A 23,999-nucleotide genomic window follows, 5' to 3' on the forward strand; every position below is an offset into this window, starting at 1 on the left:
TTTTTACTGAGGGAGAAGAGTCCTGGGCTGCAGCTGTGGTCTGCACTGGTGGTGTCCAAAGCTGCTCTTCTCAGCAACCAGTATATATCATGTTTCTCACTGCAGGCAGGTCAAGGGCAGCCGAGCAGTAGAGAAGCTGCGAGCAAGAGGGCTGGTGCAGGCAGCTGAGCAAGGGCAACGGGAGCAATGCCACTGTCACCATGAGAAGAGCTGGTGCAAGCCCAGGCACTTGCAGAGAACAGGGCAAGCTTTGCTCCCAGGGCAGGCTGGGGGCATGGGAAGGGGGCACAGTGCCCACGCTGGTGACTGTCCTCAGCAGGAGCTGGTGAAGGAACGGGACAGCCCAGTCCCTGGGGCCTTCCAAAGCAGTGGGGGTAAGTGACTGTCCTCCCCCCAAAAGGCAGGTGAGACACCAGCCTGCTGCTCCTCTCTGCCCCTGCAGAAACAGGGCCAAGCCCCAGCACACAGTTTTGCTGAAGAAAAGCAGTCTCCTTTTATCTCATACAACCACAGCACCAGCCAGGTATGACCCACCTGCTAGAAAAAAGTCACTGAGCAATACAGAAAAAATCATCTTTAATTTACGAAATGAATCATCCTCAGACTTTGTTAGAAATCACACAAATAACTTATGATTGAACCATCAAGAGCTACCGAGGCCTTGGAGCAGGAACGGCTTGGTCCGAGATGGAAGGCAGCTGTGTCCTGAGGCAAGATGGCAGGTTTGCAGGCTGAGAGCCCAGACGGAACCTGGCACTGAACAAACGGCATGCCCTGAAGCATGGACCAGCCTTCAAATGCTGCCCGTGCACCCCCTCCTGCAGGCCCGCACAGGGCAGAGCTCTGCTTTGGCACATCTCTTCCGCCTGCCCCCAGACATGTTGCAGGGATTGAGGAGACGCTCCCGCACCTCAGGGATCCTTTTAGTGACTACCTGCCCCATCTGCTCCCAGCCAGAACCAGGGAGACCAAACCACCCGCTCTCCTCCTTGGGTCCATGGTTTAGCAGCCAGATGGAATGATCAAACTCTGTGGCACCTTTTCAAGTGGAGAGGAGCTGAGGGGTCTGTCTCTCCCCAGAGGTGAAATCTCAACCCTGTGACTGCCCAGCATTGTGTCACGACAGGCTCCTAAGAGGAATCAAAGGCACAAAAGCAAGACCTGCTCTATCCTCCAGGCTGTGCTCTCCTCCTGCAAGAAGGGAAGGTGCCAGGCAGCCTCGCTGGGTCACCTGGGACAACCCAGGGCACCAGAGGCACTTCCATCGGCTCAGTTAGGGGTTGGTTCCCTGACCTCAGCCCCACAGCCCCAGACAGCATGGGAAGAAAGGGCTCACAGCACAGCTGTGTGGCAGCGCTGTGCAGGGGAGAGGAGGGATAAACACAGGCCATGAGACACCAGATGAGATTTTCCAGCTCAAAGCTCTGAGCCCACTTCAAGCCCAGCACCTTTGCCAGCCCAGCAACAATTCCCTCTGCAAGGCCACATAGGAGGGAGCCTCAGCATAAAACAAGCACAGCCAGCAGACCCCAGCTGTGCAGGATATTGTCCTGGGAACAAGAAATGCCCAAGAGCAGGTTTGGTCCAAGAACTGCAGCACTGTATGTGGGAGGGGTTGTACCAGCTACTGGGAAAGGCCTTCAGGGTCCACCCATCCCTGCTCCTGCTGTCCCGAAATAACCCCACCTCAGTCACTTGGTCCCTCAGGAGCCTCCCACTCCACTCCCCAAAGCTGCAGGGCTCTAGCAAGGGAGGACTCCTTCTTCTGTCTCCTCCTGCTCAGACAGAGAGGCTGCAGTTCCCCAGGGCAGAAGATTGCACCAAGGATGTGTGTGTCTCTACCACACACTGCAACCCTGGGACAGGCGAGGATAAAATGTTCCTGCTCCTGTGGCCAAGCGATGCATCCCAGGCCCCTCACATGCTGAGCTTCTCTGCCCTCCCCAGCATCCACCTCCAGGAATGAGTAAACATCGGCATTACAGCACTTCACAGTTGAACCGTAAACATTGGGGTTTCTCAGCCTGCCATCCCTGCACTTGGCCTGCCATCTTGCACCAGCCTGGAACCGGCGACACCTGGGGGGCTCGGGCACCCCTAGATCATTTTGACCTGTGGTCCTCGGCCTTGCGTCAGGCTTTGGCGCTGAGCCTTCACCACCTGCAGACGCTTCCCATGCAAGCTGAACTGAGACCAAGTGAGGAGCTGCAGCAGTGCACACGTGATGGGTACGAAGACAAGGAGGTAAAAGCAGCCCTGGCGAAGAGCTGGCTCCAAGGCTGCGGCAGACTCCAGCTTCGGCTGAGCGCTCACCACGTTGCTCAAGGGGTTACGCTGGAAGATGTCATAGCCTGGTGTCAGAAGAAGAGTTTGTGAGACTGGGGACAGCGGGGATGGACCCTTGTCCATTCCCTCTGAGTGACTGGGCTTGGAGGTGCAGAGACCAGGCACAGCTTAGCAACTGGAAGAGCCCTCTGCACCTACCCAGGGCACAGGACATGGTGGAGGACACTGAATTCACAGGTCCTGAAGTGACCCGCTGCTTTCCACAGGAGCATCCTTACCTGTGTACGCGCAGAGCAGCCAGGTGCCAATCAGAGGGGCGAAGGTCTGGCCTGGCTTGGTGACCAGAGCGACCATCCCGAAAAGCAGTGCTGAGGCCGCCTGCTTCCTACGGTTCAGGACCAGATCCTCATCCACCAAGTCAGTGACCACCAGGTTGAGCAATTTACATGTCCCTTCTGTGAACACCCGGTTGCTGCAGAACGATAGGCAAAGCACTGAATAGGGGCACCAAGAAACGATGGGAGTAGGCGAGAGATCAGAGGAAACAGAGAGAGGGATGAGAAAGGTTCCCCAACACTCAAAATAAGAATTTCAGAAGGCTACAGGAGGGGAACACTGGCAATAAGCCTTGTGTACCCCACAGCGATGCCTTGGATCAGTCCTGACCTGCCACACAGGACTGGGGACAGGACATGCTGGGCCAGTGGCCAATGCAGCTGCAGCACATGCTGAGGGCTATGGCTGCAGAGGAGGAGCTCAGCTCAGCAGCTGGGGGAGGCTGGGGCAGGTTGCCACCAGCCCTGCCGGGTCTGTGTCCTCTTGAACATTGCTGCCTCCCTCACTCTGCTGTAGGCACAGCCAGTGGGTTCTGCGATGACTTGTCCCAAGCTCTGGTGCTGTCAGAGATGGGAGCCACATGGCTTCTGTGTGACCCTGGCTACTGCTCCCTGCCTCCCACTCATCTCTGTGAACAGAAACAAGTCATTTCCCCTCCAAGGTGGCAGAGAGCAGGGGAAGCGAGTGCTGCCTGCCTACCTGGCAATGAAGACGCAGAGCAGGTACACCTGGTCGGGTCCTGCCAGGAGCATGACAACGCTGAGAGCCAGCTTCAGGAAGAAGAGTCCTCGCACCACAGCGTAAACCCCACAGCGACGGCAGAGGGACAGGAAGTAGAGGTTGTTGAGATGGGGGGCAATGTAGGAAACACCTGAGCAGAGACAGAGGCATAAATAGCCTGAGGGAGTTTCAGTATCCACCAGGCCCCCAGGACCGACATCGAGAGAGAGGACAAAGCCGGCTATCATCAGCAGGGCTGTAGGACACAAAGTACAGAACAGTCCCCACCCACATACAGAAGGCTGCAGCAGATTTACTCAGTGGCTTTGTGTCACAACACACTCTTCCCTACAGACGGAGGCCTCCATCCACCAACCTCATGGGCAGGAAGGAAGACAAGACTTGCCCAGTGTCATGCAGGGTCTGGGAGTCAGCCCTGGAGCAGAAATGAGAGGGACAGGACAGCATGACCAGACCTGGCCCACACAGAACCCTCCCAGGGTAACTCTAGACACAGTGCCTACAGATCTGTGGCAGCCTGGAAATGGTCCATATGCCACAGAGAGAACGGGATTAAATTCAGGGCTGTGTTCCCTGCTGCATCCCGAGGACACTACCTGCAGCCACTAACACTCAGAGCAACATCTCCATGGTGTCTAGGCCTGAGTCCAGCATGTTGGGCTCATCATCAGTAGAAAAGGCTCCAAGTTACTTCTCTTGTGCCCAGGAAGGACGACTTGGAGGTTCCAGGGAAGTACGTGAGGTGTGAGCATACGTGAATCTTATAGCCCAGAGGCTGGTGTGTGAGCACACCTCTCCCCAGATAGAGTCTGGGAAGAGCGAATCCAGACTCAGGCCAGGTCCTAACCCAGCTGCTCCCTCCAGTCCCACCGGAGACTCACCAAGCAGGAAGGATCCAGTAGAGACAGAGATCTGGTCTGACAGCAGGTGCTCCAGGAACAGAGGGAAGAAGTTGCTGTTAAAGTGGCAGTGAAAAACCTGTAAAGGCAGCATGCAGACGAGCTGGTCAGCAGGAACAACAGTAAGAACAGAAAAAGCTAACAGCCCTCTGGGCACTGTTATCCTAGGAGCGCTGTGCCAAGGGACCGTGCACGATGGGCCTCGAGTACTTCAGCAGAGCAAGAGCTTGGCCATGGAGCTTACGACACTGTAAGCTGAGACTGCAAAGCTGTGACACCACCAGCTGTGTCCACTGTGTGCCTGGAGTCAGCACCACTTCCAGCTGCCGAGGCACTGCTCACAGGGCAGCTGCTCAACACGCAGCACTGCTGGGGCAGGCAGGGCAAGGAGGTGACAGCGGTGACCACAAGGGCTTGGGGCAGACAGTGGCACAGCAGGAGGGAGGAGGCAGCTGTCAGGAGGACAAGGATAAGGCAGCAGCGAGGCTTCAACACAAAGAGGCAGAGCAGCATCAAGAGCCTGCCTGAGGGGAACTGAGGGATTCCCCAGGAAGTCAGGAGCTGTGACTGCTGCACACGAGGAAAGCTGGGCAGGCTGCCGGCATTTGGCAGTAATCACTGAAGAGGATGAAAACCAGAAATGGTAAAAGCCAGCTGGGAGGTGAATTCAGCTGGACAGTGAGAACAGTGATGTCAGCCTCAGGAAAGTAGAAAGAGAAGGAGACTGCGCCGACGGCCACGCCAGCAAACTGCACTCCTGAACTCGTTCCCACCATGAGCCAGGCCTTGTGCTTCTGCACCCCAGATGGGCTGCAGAGAGCTCAGCCAGCCCCTGTAACCCAGCCTACGCTGCAGAGAGAGGAAGGAGCACTCCACAGCTTGCTCAGGAAGTATTCCCGGGTCACAAGCAGGGAGAGTGGCTACCAACTGCTGAATCAGCTAGCATGTGCAGGAGGCTCCAAGACCAAGTGGGTGCTGGAAACACCTCTGGCCTTCCTGGGGAACTCACATGCTGCTGAATCACCATCTCAAACAGCCAGAACCAGCACTCATCCCCTGAATCACAACATGTCGCTGCTGCGCCTACCTGGACAAGGTTCATGCAGACAAACCAGAGGAAGTTGTGATGCCGGGAGAGCTGCTGGAGATACTCTGCCAGGGTGATCCTCTTCTCCTGGGGGACGGAGAGTTTGTCAATGTACAGCCTAATGTGAGGGGGGAAAAAAAAAAAGCAACCGTGAATCCCTCACACCAAACCCGGGAGAGCCCCCAGCTCTCTATGTAGATGCAGAGCTATCTCTCCTCAGCTCCCATCCCAACCTTCCCTCTCCCTGCACCAAATCAAAACAGTAGAGTCTACAACAATGTTTGCTTAATGCTAGCAATAACCACAGGCAACAAGTCTCCCAAAGAGCATTTGTCTTCCTAACCCCAAATTCAGATTTCTGTCCATTAAGGCATTCTCCTCCTGTTAGCCATTCCATGATGCATACACTCCTCTTCCAGATCCCTGCGGTTAGCTCACCTGGCAGATCTCATCAGGATCTGCTGTGTTAGTACAGCAGAATGCTGGCAGCTCATTACAAGAGACAAGAAGTGAGGCAGCCCAAGGAAAAGCAAAGGAGCTGAACGGGGAAAACCAGCTGCGTCATGGCCCGCCAACAACCCAGCCACTATCAGGTAGCTAAAGCGAGCAAAAGGGTAAGACATTCGCTTGTCCAACTCCATAGGAATGGGCAGCAAGGTGGCCTCATGCTCAAGCACGAATGCTTTCATGATAAGCTGCTTCAAATGTTGCCACTCACAGGCCTCACTGGGTGCTCTAGATATTAACTCATTTCATGTTCCAAACACTGGATGGACATACAGCAGGTCAGGGCTCTGCCTCCAGTTTGGGCCAGGGGTGTCACGAGATAGTTTTGTCCTACTTTCAGAGGGCATTAGGAGCCAGAATGACAGAAGTGATTCTGAAAACTGTATCAACAAACAAGAACCATAGATGATTAACAAAAATTTGCCTCGTCCTGGATCTTCCCACACATTTAGTTTGCTGCAATGCATAAAAGGACTCTAAAGATCTATGCCAGGCCTTTGCTCCTGCCACAGAATTGGTGGAACTTACTCTTTTAAGGTTGATTCTTGGTCCCATTTCGCTTTCCCATCAGCCTCAAAACGCTGGCGGAGCAGCTGTGTGGACAGGGTAAAACCAGCAATGGAGCAGAGGGCCAGCACGATGCAAAATATGCGAAAGGAGAAGAAGTTCTCTTTGTCCCACACTGCATAGGACATGAAGACAGAGAGGGAGCCTATGGCACTGAAGAGGGAGCAGTAGAAGTTGAGGCTAGTCCTGTCTTTTGCTGAAACAGCCAGGTCTGCGAGCAAGGCATTGTGATGGAGGTCGACCATGGTGAGAAAGCTGTCGTACATACAAAGGCAAAGAAGGAACTGCAAACCAGGATGAGCCCAGGCAACCCAGAAAGCCAGGAAAGAGACGGCAAAAAGGGGGCCATTGTGGCTTAGTGCTCTGAGCCTCTTCAGAACTACTTCTGGGGAGGAAATCTCTGCTCCTGGCCTGAAAGAGAAGACAAAAACTTTATAACCTGGACAAAACCCTGCATGACCATGTATTCTCCCTCTCCAACGAAGCAGCGTAAGTGGCCTAGACACAATTACAGCTTTTGCTCGTGCAGCAAGCACCTGCATCAGATACCTCCTCAGCCGATATGTGAATACACTGAAAATACGGGTTTAAGAAGGGCAAAAAGCATGAAGAAAAGGGACTTTTTTTATCCAGAGCAAGTCTCTCCCTGATAGTGCTGCACTGTCTGCGCTTTGCACAATGTAAATTATTTCAATGAGCACTTAAAGTATTTATTAGTTGCCAGAAGCCACACCATGATTTTCATTAAAAGCCTGACGTAAACGCATGAGAAATGCTAATGGCTAACAGCGATCCGTGATCCAGGCAGTTTGGGAACAATCGGTCTGAGGCATTCCAGGTGGAAATAATTGCTCTTTCCCCACCTTCTGTCTCCCAAACCATAAAGACACTTTCCAACACCTTACTAGGAGGCATGAGGTTTTATATAACCACTAACGTCATTGTTAAGAGCGAGGGTCACATCTACTTAGTAGATACGTGACTTCCTCTACACAGCCAGCTACTGAAATAACATGCAAAGAGCGATGAACTTCTAAGATGCCAGGAAAGGCCATTTAAGAGTTCTGTGCCCCAGCACCCATTCCCATGCCATCATTTTAAAGCTGTCAATTTCACTTCACCTCCCCAGAGACTAAATTTCCCAGCCTCTGCTGGAAGTGGAACTTAACTTACTGCTGTGTGCTAAGGAACACTCGGTCACTCAGCCAGCCAAACAGAGGGTCATTGAGGCTGTTCCAGATGAGAAACACTGTCTAGGAAAGAAAATAGGACAATGAAACAAACAGCAGGACAGCTCCTGCAAAGACTCAGTTCTGTTACTGAAGCAAGCAGTACTGAGCTGGCACACTGAACAACCAGCAGGAACCATCCCAGGGCATCTTCCCTGCCCCATCACTGCTGCACAATTTCCCTGTCTGGAGCAAACCCCAGCAAGGCCAGTGGTTTTCCCTGCTTGTGAAACACCTCAACATCCCCAGAGGAAAGGCAGTCTTAAGAACAAAGCCTCTGGGTTTTCTGTCCCAGCTTGTTCTCTGTTCATGTAAGTGCAGAAAACTGGAAAGCTCAAGTTAGCACTCAGAAGGCTCCCTTGCTCCCTCTCCAAAGGGGAATGCTGCTATTCCAACTAACGCTCTTCACACTTCTAGAAAGGAGCAGTCTTGGTTTCAAAATTTCTTATCTAAGAAGGCAAAAGCCTATGGAAAAGACTAACCTCTCCTATCCAAAAGGACAGTTTATCAATCTTGTAAACAGAGACAAAGGTGTCCACGTAGTACAGGAGGAATACGTTGTGCAAAATGGAAACAAACAGCGACAGGGACCCGTAGATCACTGCAGTGGGCAAATGAAAAAGACAAGCCAACAGTCGCAACCCCATGTTGGTGCCGTCAGCGTTCAGCTCCCTCGATCACCTCCATTTCAGATGGAATGTCTTTTCCCAACACCTGCTACACCTTTGTTGAGACCAATCCATTGTTGCTCCTGCAGTAGAGGAAAAAAAAAAAAAAATAAAACCAGATTAAATTTCTTAAATGAACTAAAAGTTGAATCAAATTAATTGGTAAATCTTTGCCAGCAGAGATCAGAATTCGTATTGCTTTGAGGAGCTGTTCAAAAGTGGATTGGAGGGGATTTAAGAGACTAAAAGCTGTCTGCTGCACTAAAGCTGCTTCATTAAGCTGAGGCCAGGCTGCAGGCTCTGAGGGGAACAACTGTCTCCTCCTGAGCAGGCTGCCCTGTCCTTTACCGCATAAGGAACGCTCTTTGTGATCCAGCAGGTAGCTGATTAGCTCTTTAAAGGCGAGGTCACAGGAGGAATCAAGCTAGATAGCCACAGACAACAAAGCAGCCTTCAGAAAACACACCCAGTCACTGGCATTTTTAGGTACCAGTGTAAATTTTTAGGCAAATAAAAATGACAGCAGCTGTGATGTAATCTCACACATGCACAATGCCTTCCCCAGCAGTCACAGCTGATGGACCTGGCTGGCTTAGACGGGAGCTGTTAATGGCAAGCAGCACTGCTGCTTTGTGGCATGAAAAGGCACGACCAGAACATGCTGGCATGCAGCAGACACGCTGCCATCATGCAACAAAGGCAACCAAGAGTCACTTCGCAGTTGTTCAACTTGTCTTGGGGTGGCCTGAATTTTAGGATCAGTGTCTGGAATAAAAATGCTTTGGCTGGACAGCAATATACACAGAAATAAAACAAGTGGAAACAGCAGCTTATACCAGAACAAGTCACTGCATGTTCACAAGGGGCTGAGGTGCGAGGGGAGGACTCCTCACACCAGCATGGGCAGGAGGAAGGACCATCATCCTCCCATGATATACGCTCGTGCTTTTCAGACTAAGCCCCCTCTCACACTCTGGTTGCTACAGATCAAAGGCAAAACACAAGGCAACTTTTCAGAGGCACTGGTGTATCTGGTGAGATGTTAAGGGTTCTTAGATCAGTGTAAGTCAGCTTCTCCAGCCCATGCCATCCTGAGAAGCTCTGTTCACAGCGTACACATGAAAGGTGACAACAGGGTTGCTATCTTATCACTGTCGCAAGCCAGATAAAGGGCTGGAAGTCACTCCGGTTTCAGCCCTCCAGGGTTCGCACTCACTCAACTACAGACACATCGTGGGACTTCAAAACACCGGGTAAGAATGTGCACATCAGAAACGGGAAACAACGCACCGAGCCAGCCTTCTTGGGCTTGCAACATCAGCTGCAGCAAGTCCAAGCATAAGATCAAGGGGAAGAATAAACGGCTGGGTATGAAACCTGATGAAACTCCAGTCCCATTCAGCATTTCCCAGAAGCCATGAGTCTGACCACTTCTAGGCAAGATTAGAAAAGCAAAAATAACCTCCGCTCTGCCTAGCCCAAGAAATTCCTCATAACTAGCTCAGAAGGAGCAGGAACAGCATTTGTTCCAATTACATCACGAGATTGAAACTGCACATCGGCTCAACTCGCAGCCAAAGCGCTAGACCTCAACTGGATCCAACTGCAGAGCCCTCATGGAATGGAGCCACCATTTCATATCCCCACCATGCCAAAATCCATGGCCAGATAAAAGGAAGACACGGCCTGGAGAGGAATTCAGCCAGACAATGAGCTTTTATAGGTATAATTAAAGACACACAAGCCTCAAGAGGAAATTGCATTTTCTATGCTCATGAATTGAAAAAGAATCAAGAATTTGTGATGTGTAAAGAAAAAGGTTAAGAAGAAGGGAGAGCTAAGCCAACCGAACCACCAATGAGTCTTGTGTCTCTCCCCAAACGCCTTCTGCAGAGGACTGGTTCAAGGGCAGATGAAGCCATCGGAGTGCTGTGCACCCTCATGATCGGGATGGAGAACAAGCAGACAGCATCATTTTGCACCACATGAAACATGAGTGAATCCAGATCTTGACCACTGTGTGCACACCTAACCTTCCTACAAACTTCCCAAGACATAGAAATGAGGGAGATCAAAGAGGGACAGCTAAAGCAATCAATGAACTTCCCTCAGCTGCCTGCTGAGGAAAGATTAAACAGCAGGGACTCCAGGCAGAGAGGAAAGGCTGAAGGAGAACATGATCAAGGTTTACAGAGTCCCACGCGCAGCAGGTAAGGTGAAGGTGGAACTGTTGTGTGCCCAGGACACAAGAACTGGGAGCACTCACTGTAACTAGCAGGAAATCAGTTTAAAGCACATAAAAATACTTCTTTACCTGGCAGGTAGCAAACATCCAACATTTGCTGCCAAAGGAGGTTGCAGAGATGGGTGGCAGGTTCAAAGAATTAGACAAATTCATGGAAAACAGCTGTACACAAACAGCTACTAAAGGGAACAGGCAGGGAAATCCCCTCTAGCATCCCGAATCCCAGGGCTGCAGATGCTGAGGGTGGACAAGTGGAAAGGTCCATAGACAATAGCCAGGCTCACATGCTCTCCCCCTAAATAGCATCTCCTGCTGCTGCTAAGGCACAGAATATGGGGTGAGACAGACCAACAGTCTGACCTGCCAGGGCTGTTCTCCACCCGGGCTTGACTTCACTACCCAACATCTGTTTGAAAGCAAAGCCCACTCTAGGCTTGGTCCTTAGCACTGCACCTTACACGTGTACCCATCCAAATGATGCTTTACTAAGCACACGTTGCACAAACCACAGCTGCTGAAGTTTCCAGAAACACCTCGTTTTGTCATTTATATGCTATAGTGCCATTTAAAGAAGGTGAAGTTCCACTTCCTCTCCTTCTCCCTCGTCACTCCACCACAGACATGCAACCTCTCCAGCCAGCTGATCTTTGTAAGTGATTTCACTTTGCTGGAGTAGTCATTAGGTCATTTTATATGTGGTGGGCTTTTTTTCCCCTCCCCATCTGCAAATGTGCAGATGAAAAGAAACAAATCATAGTTGTCCATAAAAAGTAGATTTGGCTTCTACATCCAAAGCACTCTGTTATTTAAGCATGCTACACTGGTATTTTCATAACCTTTTCCTTGGGATGGAGAATTACTCATGGAGTAGGTCAGAACTTTTCAACATTCAGCTTTAAGTAGTAATGGGAAAAGGAGCTGCAGGAGGGAATAGCTATCATTCACTCACGCTGAACTTCTAATGCACAGTCATAAAGCAACAAGCTCGTAAATTAGAAAGCAACTAGCCTTTATTTCAGAAACTTCCACCTCCGCATCTGACATCTGGCAGCATCTGACATCGCTCCTGCCAGTGACGTCAGATCTTATCTTACTGAGAAGGATGTTTGAATACCGGCTACTGGGAAAGCATTGCTTTTGTTTGAGAGTACTGGAGTATGGAGGCTGGAAACACACCAAAGTTTGAGGCTCGCACATCTGTTCTAACTTCCTAGCCAGCTCACAGCTGGATTCACAAGTCATTGCGTCCCATGTGATTCAACAACCTTTTGGCCTTACAATAAGATTGAGCTCCAGCCTTCCACAGCTGCAGCCAGTTGTAGTGAGTTGGCAACAGAGCCACATACGTGAATCTTGGCCCAAACCAGTCTTTTAAGCAGGGCCAGATGATTCCTATATGCTGAAGCTGCCCCTCAGAAACCTGAAATAGCCATCTGCAGACATGACGACAGTAACAGGATGACTCTCCCATTCATTCTCCACTATGTGGGTAATGCAAGCTGGAATATCCCAAATAATACTTCAGGATATATCTGTGCTTGCTCCAGCTGTCACTACACTGCCTGTGCTGCATATTCTGGATTTTAGGTGGCTTACTAGCTAAAGCAGAGGGACAGACAAATATATCAGCTCATTGCCTCTGCATCTGCTACACAATAAGTCCACCAGCTGGATAAGCCACTCAAGAGGGGACCCTATTTCTAGACATTTGTCACAGCCAGACAGGACTGGGCTGCTGGGAGCTCAGCCCCATTCACAGGGAATCCAGGCTGGAGCTGCACCCATGAAAGAGCTGCTGCCCTGTGACCTGTCCCAGCATAGTGCCTGGTGCTGGGCACATCAATTCCTCTCGGACTCCATGACTGACAGTCTCAGAGGAAACACAGTCATGGATGTTTTCATGTGGTCAGGCATATCTGCCAGTTACAAGCCCATTTGTAAGCACAGACCAGGCTGTGCACACTCTTCCTCACCCTGCACATGGTACCCTAGGAGGCCTCCAAAACAGAGGCACTATCATGGGTTCTCACCCAATGGAGCTACTTAGATTCTGGCAGGACTCAGTTCAGTAAGAAGGGAAATCCCTCCATGGAGCTATTTCACTAAATTAACTAAACTGAAAGAGCCTTCACTTCAATGAAAAAAGGTCTCAAAATCCTGTTCCTATCCCAAGAAAGCTCCTATCTAGATGCACACTCCACAAAATTTAGGCTCCTCTGAACAAACTTTGACCCTGTTCACCTTCCTAGAGATAGATACATCTCCCAGACTCTCAATTTCTCCACCATACTACTTCTGAAATTGTAATACCGCATTTCTTCAGACAATCCACTTGCTAACAGAGAGTCAAGAGGGAACACCACAGTCTCATGTGAAACATTAACAAACTCCCAAACAGCAGACTCCCAGCAGCCTGGTATCTGAACAGTAAAGCAATGAAGCCTTTGGAAACCTGTTATCACCTAGGTCAGGCAAAGAAACGTGTCACTCTGAAGAGGCTATGAGGGCGTTTCCCAGTACTGTTTACCAATTCAACAATCACAGATGTCTCATTATCATGAGAGGCTCAGTAACACCCTTATTATTACAGGCGATCACGTGCTTCCATCAGGCGCTGCTGTCACTCCTGCAGAGTTCATACATGTAAACAGAACTGCCACACAGACAACAATTAACATCTTGGAACCAGCTGGTAGTTTCTGTGGAGCTGTGTTCCAGAAGAGCAATCTTGTTAAATCAGATCTCATTCCCTAATGAGATTACAAAGTTCGTTAATAGAAGTAACCAGGTAGATCTCAGTCTTGGAATTTGGTAAGGCATTTAACTTAACAGCACTCTGCATCCCTTTTCTAAACAATTCATTGTCTTACAGTGTAAAGAAAATGTATTAGACAGATTAAGAACTGGTTCCCCATGATGTTACCATTCAGTTTAAGCACTAATCCTGTAGTGGACTTCCACAGCACTGGTATAGGGACCATTGCCAGGTAACTCTGGCCTCAAATTACAGATTTGGAAGTAAATATGAAACCCTTACTGAAAACAACTGCCAAGAGCGGAATGACAGAAGCTAGAAGAGGTGATTACTACACTGGTAAGAGCCTGTTCTTTATAAGAACCAACAGGAAGCACAAGGTGAGAAGTCCTTTTCATCGCTCTGCCTAAATGGCAGCAACTGGGACTTTCTACTACGCTATCTCCATCTTCTTGCCAAGGAGATTTTTCACCTATGCGCACCTTACAAAGCTGCAGTCACCCCCCTAACACCCCAACTTAGGCCACCAGCCACACATCACTAACCAAAGGACTGAAGGAAGCTCGGCTACTGAGGCCACAGGAGAGCTCTGTGACTTTTAGGCCTGAAAAAACACAGCATGTGGTCACCAACTAGATTAGCTGGTGTTCTGCATGTGGGAAAAGATCACAGGGAGCCAGGTGACACCTGTGAAGTGAGGCCAGAGACATGGATGCCATTTCTTTAGCCACTGAGAAGACCAGCCCAAACAGCGGTGCCACCATCAGCACCCCACCTGCAAGGTCCCCCCTGCTGAGGGGCGGCCTGGCAGCCCCAGGACATGGTGGCCAGGCAGGGGCATGCCCATCGCTTTGTGTGGGCTTCCCTTCAGGCTCCATGGCAGTGGAGGGCCTGTCCGGGGCCGTGTGGCGCAGCGAGGCGAGGGGAAAGTGTGACGGGACGTGGCACCCAGAGCCCCGCTCCGTACCACTGGTAGAGCGGACCCCCCTCACCTGCCCCACAGCAGGGCACAAGGCAACAGGGCCGCATCTTTTTGCCGAGACCCTGCGAGGGGGTGGGAGCGGGACTCCGACCGGCTCCAGAGCCGGGGATGGACGGACTGAGGCCCCTCCCCACAGGCGCCCCCCCCCCCCCCCCAGGCCCACGTGAGACCGTCCGCAATAACGGGGGGAGACACACACCGGGGCTCTACCAACGCAGGGAGGGGGGAACCCCCCGCACCTCTCACGGGCGGCCCCACTATGGGGGGGAATCCCCCCGCGCCCGGACTGCCCCACTGCGCTGAGGGGGGACATCCCCCACCCGGCGCAGACGGCCCCGCCGTCAGCGGGGAGACAAACTCCGGCCGGCATTAGAGTTGGGGAGGCAAAGCGCCGCAGCCCTCCCCGTAGCCATCCCCTCAGCGCCTCCTACCTCTGTCCGCTACCGGCGCTGCCCCCGCCGTGCCGCCGCCGAGCCGCACGCCCGCGCATGCGCGTCGCGCGGGCCACCGACCCCGCCCTGTGCCTGGCTCCGGCCTGACGCCATCTTGCGTCCTGGCAAGTGAAGCCGCCACCTCTCGGCCGCCATCTCGTGTGAGGTCACCTCGCCTGTCGCCATGGAAACGTTGTCGTGACTGGGGCGCGGCGGCACGAACACCGTGTGCGGCCCCTCGGCCGGGCAGGGCCCTGCTGCCAATGCCAGCGGGGCAGGGAAGGCGCGGTGGCCCCCGGCCTCGTCTCTCCGGGAGCCCCGCCCCGGGCAGGCCATGTCACCCCTCTCCCCGGCACCGCGGGGCTGTAGGGGAAACGGGGCTGGGAAGAACAAGATGCCTTCTGGTACAGACAGCTGGACTCTTGGTGCCTTTTCACCTTAAACACCTCGGCCTGCTGCCAAGGGAGCCTCTAAGGGGCGTTGTGCCAAGCTGCAAAATGACAAAGTGGAAGCGAAACAACGAACGCGGCTGCTCAGGGGCACGTCGCCTTCCCTGTAACCCAGCAAACACCCTACTTGTCTCTGGTCTTAGTCATCAGTCACTTACACATGTCTCCCAAGGTTCACCTTACATTACGTTGTCCCAAATATTTCAGAAAATAGAGACTGTCATTGTCCTGTTTAAGATCTCTCTTTGATGCTTTCTCTCACAGAAGCAACCCCTGTTTTCAGTGTACACATCACCTTCCAACTTTGCAACTCCCATTCAACTATTCACAATTTTCACCAGGGAAATTAGAAGTGAAAACCTGATTGCTGTCTTCAGAAAAGTGTCATTGCATCCTAATACTTCCCAACATTTTTGTGTGTTAGAATTACTAGGGGCTTCTTAAACAGGTCATTTTTATAAATTCACAGAAGCCAGGCAATTAATTGCAGTCAACAAGTTTTCTAATTAAAGAGTGATTTGTAGGTATTTAGCTTTGGGTCTTGAGATCACCTGCAGCACAGCAAGGCATTAAGCATCCTTAAGGAGCTCACTCTGCTGTAGCAGTTGTGCAGAGCAACAACAAGCTGACCTTGCAGATCAAGTCACCCTTTTTAAACCTGTGCAGTGACACGTATTCGTGAAGACCCACGACAGTGCAGGTGCTTGCGATAAGGTAGTGCTGATGAGAACATTTGTATGGCTTCTTATTTAATTACAACCTACTGAATAAGCAGTGGGTATGAATACTGGCTTGGGTATTTGTAGCTGAGTGTGAACCTAAAATCTTGAGAGGGAAACAAAGAAAAGGGAAGGTTCACTTCTAAAGCACTTGGTGGTGGGCTCTTCTCCATGCTATTCAGTCTGCTACTTTAGAAGTTACAGTTCTTTGGGTGTTGTTGTTGGTGTTTTGCTGCTTTGAAGAAGTACCTGAAGTTTTGGTGAGTGCTTTTGAGATTTTTTCATACTGGCTTCATGTGCTGACTTTAGCTGTTCTTCTACCTGTGTTCTTTACCCTTGCTATTTCCAAGGTTTTGAGTTCAAGTTTTTTTTTTTTTTTTCCTGTAAGGTTTCTTACTAGCTAAAACACGTACCTTGTATTAGCTTTAGTAGTTTTGTCCACAGGCAGCTAGGCTTAAAGTTCCCTGTCTGACCATGTAATGTAACTGCTGAAGGAATGAGCTTCCTGTTGCTTTCCTTAACTACAAGGGCATGTTCAGACAGGTATTGCAGCCCTGGTTACTACAGAGAAACCTTCTTCAAGGTGTGATGTGGTATCTCAGTGTATATCCTGGCTCTTTATGTGTCATTAAAGTATATCAGTGGAAAGAGACTGTAGAAAGCAAGCTGCCTTTTTAAGACCAGGTTGTGTATCCTGCCGTTTCTTGCTTCTCAGTTAAGTGAAGGCATCATCTCAGCTGTTCTTTCTCAGGATGTGAGTACACGTGCAACAAACAAATGTCTGGCTCTGTTTTCTGCACTCAAGACTTAAAGGCTCATCTATGCTGCAATGTTTTAACAGCTGTAATGGTGAAACAGTGATAATGTTAGCTTAAATGTTCATAGTAGTAGTGTACAACTGCATGTGTTCTGCATGTGGCTTGGCTTTTTGGAAGCACAAATGCTCAAAACCCTCTAGAGGTGATGCCTCTTTCACCTCAGCATATCTGCTTTTTTATCCAGTAGATCCAAGTCTATGTATAGGAGCGTAACTCAGTTGGGGTGTTGATTGATGCCAGTGCTCTAGCCTGTAACTTTCCTAGCATCTCCTCATTGTGAAAGATATGTAAATTATTATTGTTGTGTGATGATAGGCTTTAAATGCTTTAGTTTGTAAAAAAAAATTACATAGAACGGCTTCTCTGAGTGATTGTGTCCTTGGAAACACAAGATTGCCTTTTAATTCCTATTAAAATAATCAGTAATTCAACTTGTGAGCTATGTTCTGTATTGTCTAAAGATCATATCAGAAAGTAATTGAATTTTTTTTTAAATAAAAACAAAACATGTTACAGAGTTATAGATGAGCAGATGCTGCAGCTGTTTGCCTTGGGGGATGCAGTAAGACCATTATTGCCGTGGGTAATTCTAGTTTGGGTGTTTGAACTTAAGCTAGAAATACAGCGTGCGTTGCTGTTGTAACAGAAAGCCTTTTTATACACTAAAGGGATAATGCAGTATAATACAACCCCAAAGTCTGGATAATCTGTTTCCTGCCCTGTCCCACCTTTTGGGGCGTTGATCCCATGGGAAGAGCTAGTACAAGTGCATAAGAAGCTACGTCTTACTTCTAAACAATACAGCCTCGATGCAGGATGCACAGGAATGGGATCCAAGTAGTTAAGATGCAAATGGTTTGCTGTGACACTGGGCATGTGTGTGTCAACAGTTAGAAGAAACCCACTGTGAATATGAAGCCCCTCTGGAGAATCTGGCTGTGTAACCAGCTAAGGCCTTTGAAGAACACCAGGAGGCTCTCCCAAGAACACTTCAAGGCCAAAGGCTTGTACTAAAGCAGCTGAGAGAGTGGGATGCTGTGAAAGCACAAAAACAGTGTGCAAAACATCTTGCTCTGCTATGCAAGCTGTCTGTGTGGAAGGTAAGGAAGTACCTGTAGGTAACTGGAGCTAGGCAGAGGGATCAAGGCTAAAGCAGAATGATTTGTCTTGGGAGCGCACAAAGTAAACAACATAACTAGGAGTAGCCAGATAACTATAGGGGTGTCTGAAGCAACTCTTGCAGGGTAGAACTTTGTGAGGCCACCTGTACCTTATCAGTAGTACTGTGTAAGGCTGAGATTGCCTAGGTAATGATATTGGAAACGCTGGACTTGGTTATGGATGTAGCAAAACTGAGACCGATGGGGAAGAAGTAATTAGGGGTGGATTGTCTGGGAGGAGACTGGAGGAAAGGAGGCACAAGCATGGCAAAAAAGTGGATCCTGAAATGAGAGAATAAAGTATAAAACGAGATGAAAGAGTGAAGGTGGGAGCAGCTGAATGCAGGAGCGCAGATGCCCACAGATGGTAGTGAAGCCTGAGGACCCAGACCCACTGGGATGCTGGAGTGATGCTCTTTGGACAACCATCTGGATTCTCCATCAGGTCTATTTTGGAAAGACTCGGTGTGGGAGGGCAGAGTGGAGAGGGGTAGACTTGCACCCTGATACTAAGGGGTGTGGGAGGAAGGTGATGCACTTGTAATTCAATAGCAGTTGTGTGGGTTCCTAAGACTTGATTAGTAGCTTCATAGTTGTGTGCAAAATGATATAAATAACCATGAGATGCTAGTGGTGTGTTAATGAGGTTATTGATCATTCAATTGATCTGTTGGTGTGATTGATTAATAAAAGTTACTCTTTCTTGAGTTGATTGTCTCAAGACTGCGATCCGAAGGGGGACAGCTGGGCACTGAAGTGACAGCTGGAGGCTTGTCCGCAATCTCCCAGTTTGGAAGCTTGAGCTAACTGATACTGGGACCTTCTCTTTGAAGAAGAGTGTGTGGATGGAAATGGCGGATAACAGATGAAATCTTGAGTGAGAGGAGGAGAGGGTCTGTTTGTGCAGGCTGTGTTTGAACATGGAGGGGATACTTGGGAATGTGAACACTATAAAGTGCAGATTAAAACATCCTTGATTAGAGGAGAGTAGTGTCTAGATACCATGCTGTCTCTGGGAAGGGATTTAGATAAGAAAAAGGTGGTGGCTTCTGGTAAGGCAGACTGGGATCCTGAGACATGGGCAAAGGGATTTGAACCTCAGGTGAGGAAGATCTGATGCAAAGGGGTTGCTGCAGTGGTTACTAGGAAGATGAGATTGGTGGTGGTGGGAGCTTTAATAACACAAGCTATGCCGTGGGGAAAGGAGGACGATGTCAAGAAAGGAGAAAGCTTGAAGGAAAAAAGGGATGGGGTGGGGTTGTGTGCGCGTGTTCAAAATCCAGACTTTGGTGCAGCAGACAGCTGTACGCAGGGAGAGGCTGGAGGGATGACAGTGTCAGGATCGCCTTGGCAGCAGGCAGGGATGACTTCCAGAGCCCTGCCTGCTGATATGCTGACCCTGTGGTAATGCTCACCGTGTTTTATTCTTGGCTGTGCAGCTGTTTCAGACCTGCTGTGTTACCCAGCAGCAGCAGTGAGGTTAGGAGGAGCTTTTGCTCCAAACCTCTCTTCAGCAGCAGCGTGTTGCATTTTGACTGCTGTTTGAGCAGAGGTATGCAAGGGGTTGGTTTTTAGATCGTTGGAGTCAAGTAAAGACTTGCTTTGCAATGACTAGGGCTTTTCCTGGTGTTTTCACCTTATTACAGATCCTGGGCTTTGCACAGACTTCAGGAATAGATGCCAGGCTTGTAGTATTCTGTGCTTTCTGGGAATGCTGCTTTGAATAGCTGAAATAAACCTGCTCCCTCTTCAAAGGGCCTGTGTAAGGAGTGACTGACTGTAATACACATTAACCGTGATTTCCAGTCACTAGTGCCAGCTGGAGCCCTTTTCTTCATGGTGTGCTAGTAACAGCAGAGTTCAGAGGGAGCAGGGTGAGGACTGGAGTCTCCTGGCTTCAGAAGTGAAATCCTCCCTCTTGGTTGAGCTGAGGGGATTGTTCCTGGTGCAAGAGCTGGGAGTGGTTTTGAGCCCACCTCTTGGAGGGGAGCATCGAGTACAGTAGGTTTTGCACAAATGTCCCCTCAGCAGGGTGGCAGCTTGCTCCCCTCTGGAGAGGCAGTTGGTGTGTCTGAGGTCCTCTGGGTTGTCCATCCCAAAGGGAGCTCTAGTATCAGCTGTGCTCACAGTATCTTTTCAGGTGGCTCAGGCAGCTGTAAGAATTTGGACAGTGAAGGAGTTTTCTGATGGAAAGGTCCCTCCTGTGGTGCGGTGGAAGGCAGACAGGCTCAGCTCTCCAGCATTGCTAGGGGAGTTCCTCAGACTGGGTGAGTGGTGTGGGGAGGGAAAGGGAATGAGCATGCTTGCAGGACTTCATCTGGTGCCGGCTGTACCACTCAGTGTGCCAGAGGAGCAAACGTTGCTTCCTGGCTGAAGAGTCCTGTAGACTAGGATTTTTGCGCTCTACTAAGCCTACAGACCAATGCCCAGCTGTTCCAGGCTCCTCAGCCGTGTTCACAAAGCTAATTTTTTTGCTAGACAGGTTCAGAGATGAGCAGGTGAAGGATTTTGTCCAGTCTGGAAAGCTGGGCTGCTCATCCTGCTGCCAAGGTGAGGGTGTCACCCCTCAGGCACTGCTCCCCACCAGCTCTGCACCCCTGGGCAAGCAGGGGGGCCCACAGACATCTCCATCCATCTGCTGCCCTGTGCTGCTGTTCTTCGATCTCTCAAAAATGGCTCCTTTTAGCACAAATGCACAAAACTGTCCGAATTAGTGGCTTTCTCCTGTGTCTACTAATAATGTGTCACAGTTCTAATCTCTCTCAAACGCTTTTCACCTTGTAGCTTTACTGCTCTTTGGGAAATAATTAAGCTTTCATACAAAGTACCTGCGCTTCTCTGCAAAACCTACATTTTTTTTCCCCCCCTCTCTTCTCATGGGCTGTTTTCAAGCTGCTTTCAGTATCAGTTATCTTCCTTTACATGTTACTACTGGACCGCACAAGGCAGCGTGGCAAATAGCCTCACCCCTTTTCTGAGAAGCAGAGGCTGTGTTCTCCTCCTTCACCAAACTTTCCGTCTAGAAATATCTAAGAGAGGATCCATGTAAGGAGATGCTGGTGTGTAAGAGTTGCCCAGCTCCTGCTGTGCAGTGCCAGCAGGAAGCAGGTTATTGCTATGTGCACTGTGGCTTTGCAGAAAATGAATTGTGTGCAGAAACCTGTGACTGTGGTGGCACTTGGGGCTCAAGTCTGAAGCAGAGAGCCCCTCTTGAGCAGGCCTGCTGTGCCCCTGGAGCGTGGGGGCTGGTGGGCTGCCACACTTATCCAGGCTGCGCTTTCATCTCACCCCACCACAAAGCATCTTTCTCCCTTTCTAGATGCCATAAGGGCTTGTCTTCCATCAGCCCTCCCCTCAGGCTGTGGTGGGCTTTGCCAGGTAAATGGGAGGCAAGGGGTGTTCTCTGCAGCCTTGGCTTGTACTGCTGTTAATGGGCTCCTGCCTAGTGGCACCTTGTCTTACTGGGCATGGTGTAGTAACCTCTTGCGGAAGTATTAAGCACTCCTTGGAGTGCTTTGCTGGGACAGCGTTGGTTTGCTTCTCTCTTGGAGAGTGCAGCGAAAAGCCGTGCTGTGTGTGGGAGGCACAAAATTCAAAGGTGCTTCCATGATTAAGCAGCAGTGGTGTGGGAATCTGCTCCCCCAGATAAAAATTAAGGCCTGAAAGGACCCAGCTTGTAAGGAGCTATTGCACTTTACTTGAATTCCTGTGTTGCTGCCAGGTATATCTGGCTGAGTGAAAGCATCCCTTTTAGGAAGGCAGCCAAGTGCCTCTGTCCTAAGGATCCGTACTGGTGGTGGAGGATGAAAGCTATTGTGTTGTGCATGGCTTTCTGTGCTGCTTTCCCACCTCCCCAAGAAATACTTGGGAGTCTTCTCCTGGGTGAGTGTTTTAAGAAAAGACCTCAAACAGAGCATGATCTTACGTTGGCAATAGGGGGGATGGAAGTAATAAGGAAAAACAAGAAACCTCTTTGTGATCTTTTTCCATGCACCATCTCCAGCTACTACAATGCTGGATAAGTGTGTGGGACTCTGACACCAGAGCTGTGGAAGGCAAACTTTAGCTTGATGAGTGCGTTCAGCTTTAACCTCTCACTTCCAGGGCAGTCCTTGAAGTTTTGTGTTTTTTCCAAGGGAGACCTTTGCCAAGGCTTTGTCAGATGGCAACAATTTTGCGGAGTCTGCTTAAAATGAAGATGCTAACTGGAAATAACTCATGACTTCTTCATCCTCTCAGTTAGGGGAAAATGTTGTTTTTGCAGTATTCGTCTCTGTACCCTTGGGAGTTGCTACAGAGCAATGGCAACAGATTTGTGGTTTTTGTGGGGTGGGGAGAACAGTGCAGGAAGAAAGCCAGAAAGAAGAGTCTGAAAGTTTGGGTGCTGGAACAGTGGAGAGGAAAAGGTAACTTAATGGAATCTCCCTGTTTTCTTTGTTTGGAGCTGATCACAAGGCAATGGCATGAGACAAGAATAGTCTTGTTTGAGACTTAGAGTAAAATAGATGGCCATGTCCTCTTCTGTGGGCTGAATGTCTCTACTGTTGTGTTGGCTTTTGGAATGTTCCCCGAGGAAGCATCTAAACCTGTTCAAGCTGCCAGCCTGACCTGAGGACCCAGCTAACTTCGGTTGCTGTTTCAAGTGGACAGAAGACTTGGTGACGCTCTTTGAACTGTTGGTCTTGGTGAAACCGATCTCTCCAGACATGCAAGACACTTGTATGAAGTTTCATGTGTTCGATACTGTGGCACACTTTTTATGTTGGTCTGTGCCCATGCTGCAGTCAGGCTCACTTTAATCTCTTTCCTAGAGAATGTGTGGACTGGCATGGACTTGAATATTTACACTTCCCTCTGTTTTCTGCAGCTCACAATGGTTTTTGTGCTCCCCAAATTCAAAGCTTCTTGGGTGACAATAAAGCTCTACTGCTCTGAGACATGTCCAGAAAAGCCATGTTCTCCTTTAATGTTAGGAAGTAAATTCTGCTGCTTTAGATACTAGAGAAGCCCTACCAGCCTTGGGCATTTCTGTATTAACTAGTGGTGGATTCATCACCTGTAGTAAATGCGTAAGAGTGGTGAAACAAAATCTTCTCTGTACTTGAGCTATCAAGTGTGCTCTCTGGGTTTGTATTGCAAACATTGCTTGATTGTTCCATAGCAACTCAGCCTGGGTCGGCTGGCGCTGAAACATGCTTCGCTTGGCAGATCAAGTATTTTGGGAGCTGTGGTGTCAGTCTCCTCGACCTGCACCAAGATGCGTGAGGAAGGGGAGGCCCTGCCAGATGGCTGGCCTGTGGGTGAGGGAATTGCCGGAGTCGGCTCTGGCAAGTCTAGGAAGAGTCTGAAGTATTGCGTTCTCACCAGAGATGCTGATCTCATTTCAGCTGTCTTCTGTGACCTTCTTGGGAGTTTCCTCTCCTTTCTTTTTTTTTTTATTTTCCGAAATGCCTGGTGAGGCTGAATGCTTTTCCAGCAAGACCAAAACTACTGGAAAGGCTTGGAGGGAGAGGCTGCCTTGTTTTTTGCTGTGGCCTTTTTTACTGTGTTGGTCCCTTTGCTCCCTGCTGGCAGCTTCAGCTCTCAGTGCCCTGGCTGAGGTGGTTTGGCTCCCAGGCACAGCATGGTGCCAGCCCATCCACCCTTTGAGTCAGTACCACTGAGGAGCTGGTGTATATTTATGACTGTTAGTGGCTCTTGGGACCAAGGAGGCATTGAGCAGGGCTCAGCTTGAGCTTTAAGGACTGTTCTGCACTTTCCTGTTGAGGACATCCAGGTGCCAGGCAATGGATGTGGTGATTTTTTTCCCAAGGCATAGCAGAGCTTGAAATTGGAGCAAGGGAAGAAAGTGGATGGTAGCCTGAAGAAACAGATCAGCCAAGATTCTTGCCTCTGGTCTTACATCCAACAGCCTCCAGCTCCTGAAAAGCAGAGAAGAGAGCTGGAGGCTGTTGGATATTTACCTCCAAAGCCAGGGCAACCTCTGGCTGCTGGCATTGGAGAAATGAGGGAAGTAGGAGCAGGTGAAGAAGGGGAGAAGAGACTGAGTGGGAGTTGAACTCTTTTCTTAAGGAGTACCACTAGGTAATGTTGGTGTTTGAGGGTTGATCTTTTCTTTTT

The 23,999-nt window shown here is 49.9% G+C and overlaps 1 protein-coding gene across 2 annotated transcripts; it reads right to left on the bottom strand.

Annotated features, from left to right (window-relative positions):
• Window positions 1-659: 659 nt before the first annotated feature.
• Window positions 660-8,374, bottom strand: SLC68A1 (solute carrier family 68 member 1). Of its 2 annotated transcripts, none has more exons than XM_086616361.1 (8): window positions 8,135-8,374; window positions 7,600-7,676; window positions 6,385-6,834; window positions 5,350-5,467; window positions 4,245-4,341; window positions 3,322-3,493; window positions 2,565-2,758; window positions 660-2,351 (listed from the first exon to the last, which is right to left on the bottom strand). In XM_086616361.1, exons 1-8 carry the CDS (start codon window positions 8,297-8,299, stop codon window positions 2,098-2,100), a joined length of 1,527 nt encoding a protein of 508 aa, XP_086472487.1. In that variant the 5' UTR covers window positions 8,300-8,374; the 3' UTR covers window positions 660-2,097. The 2 variants fall into 2 exon arrangements, with proteins under 2 accessions (XP_086472487.1, XP_009981643.1); XM_009983341.2 differs by having other exon boundaries at window positions 7,597-7,676.
• Between the last annotated feature and the right edge of the window lie 15,625 nt (window positions 8,375-23,999).

The sequence above is a fragment of the Tauraco erythrolophus genome, chromosome 9 (assembly GCF_009769465.1).
Source record: "Tauraco erythrolophus isolate bTauEry1 chromosome 9, bTauEry1.pri, whole genome shotgun sequence".
NCBI lineage: Eukaryota > Metazoa > Chordata > Aves > Musophagiformes > Musophagidae > Tauraco > Tauraco erythrolophus.

Excerpts from the sequence above, each read along its gene's own strand:
- SLC68A1 (XM_009983341.2), bottom strand. The coding sequence starts at position 8,299 with ATGGGGTTGCGACTGTTGGCTTGTCTTTTTCATTTGCCCACTGCAGTG. Across the intron at positions 5,468-6,384 it reads CAAGAATCAACCTTAAAAGA|GCTGTACATTGACAAACTCT; the intron begins GTAAGTTCCACC and ends CCCTCACATTAG. Across the intron at positions 2,352-2,564 it reads GCTGCTCTGCGCGTACACAG|GCTATGACATCTTCCAGCGT; the intron begins GTAAGGATGCTC and ends TTCTGACACCAG.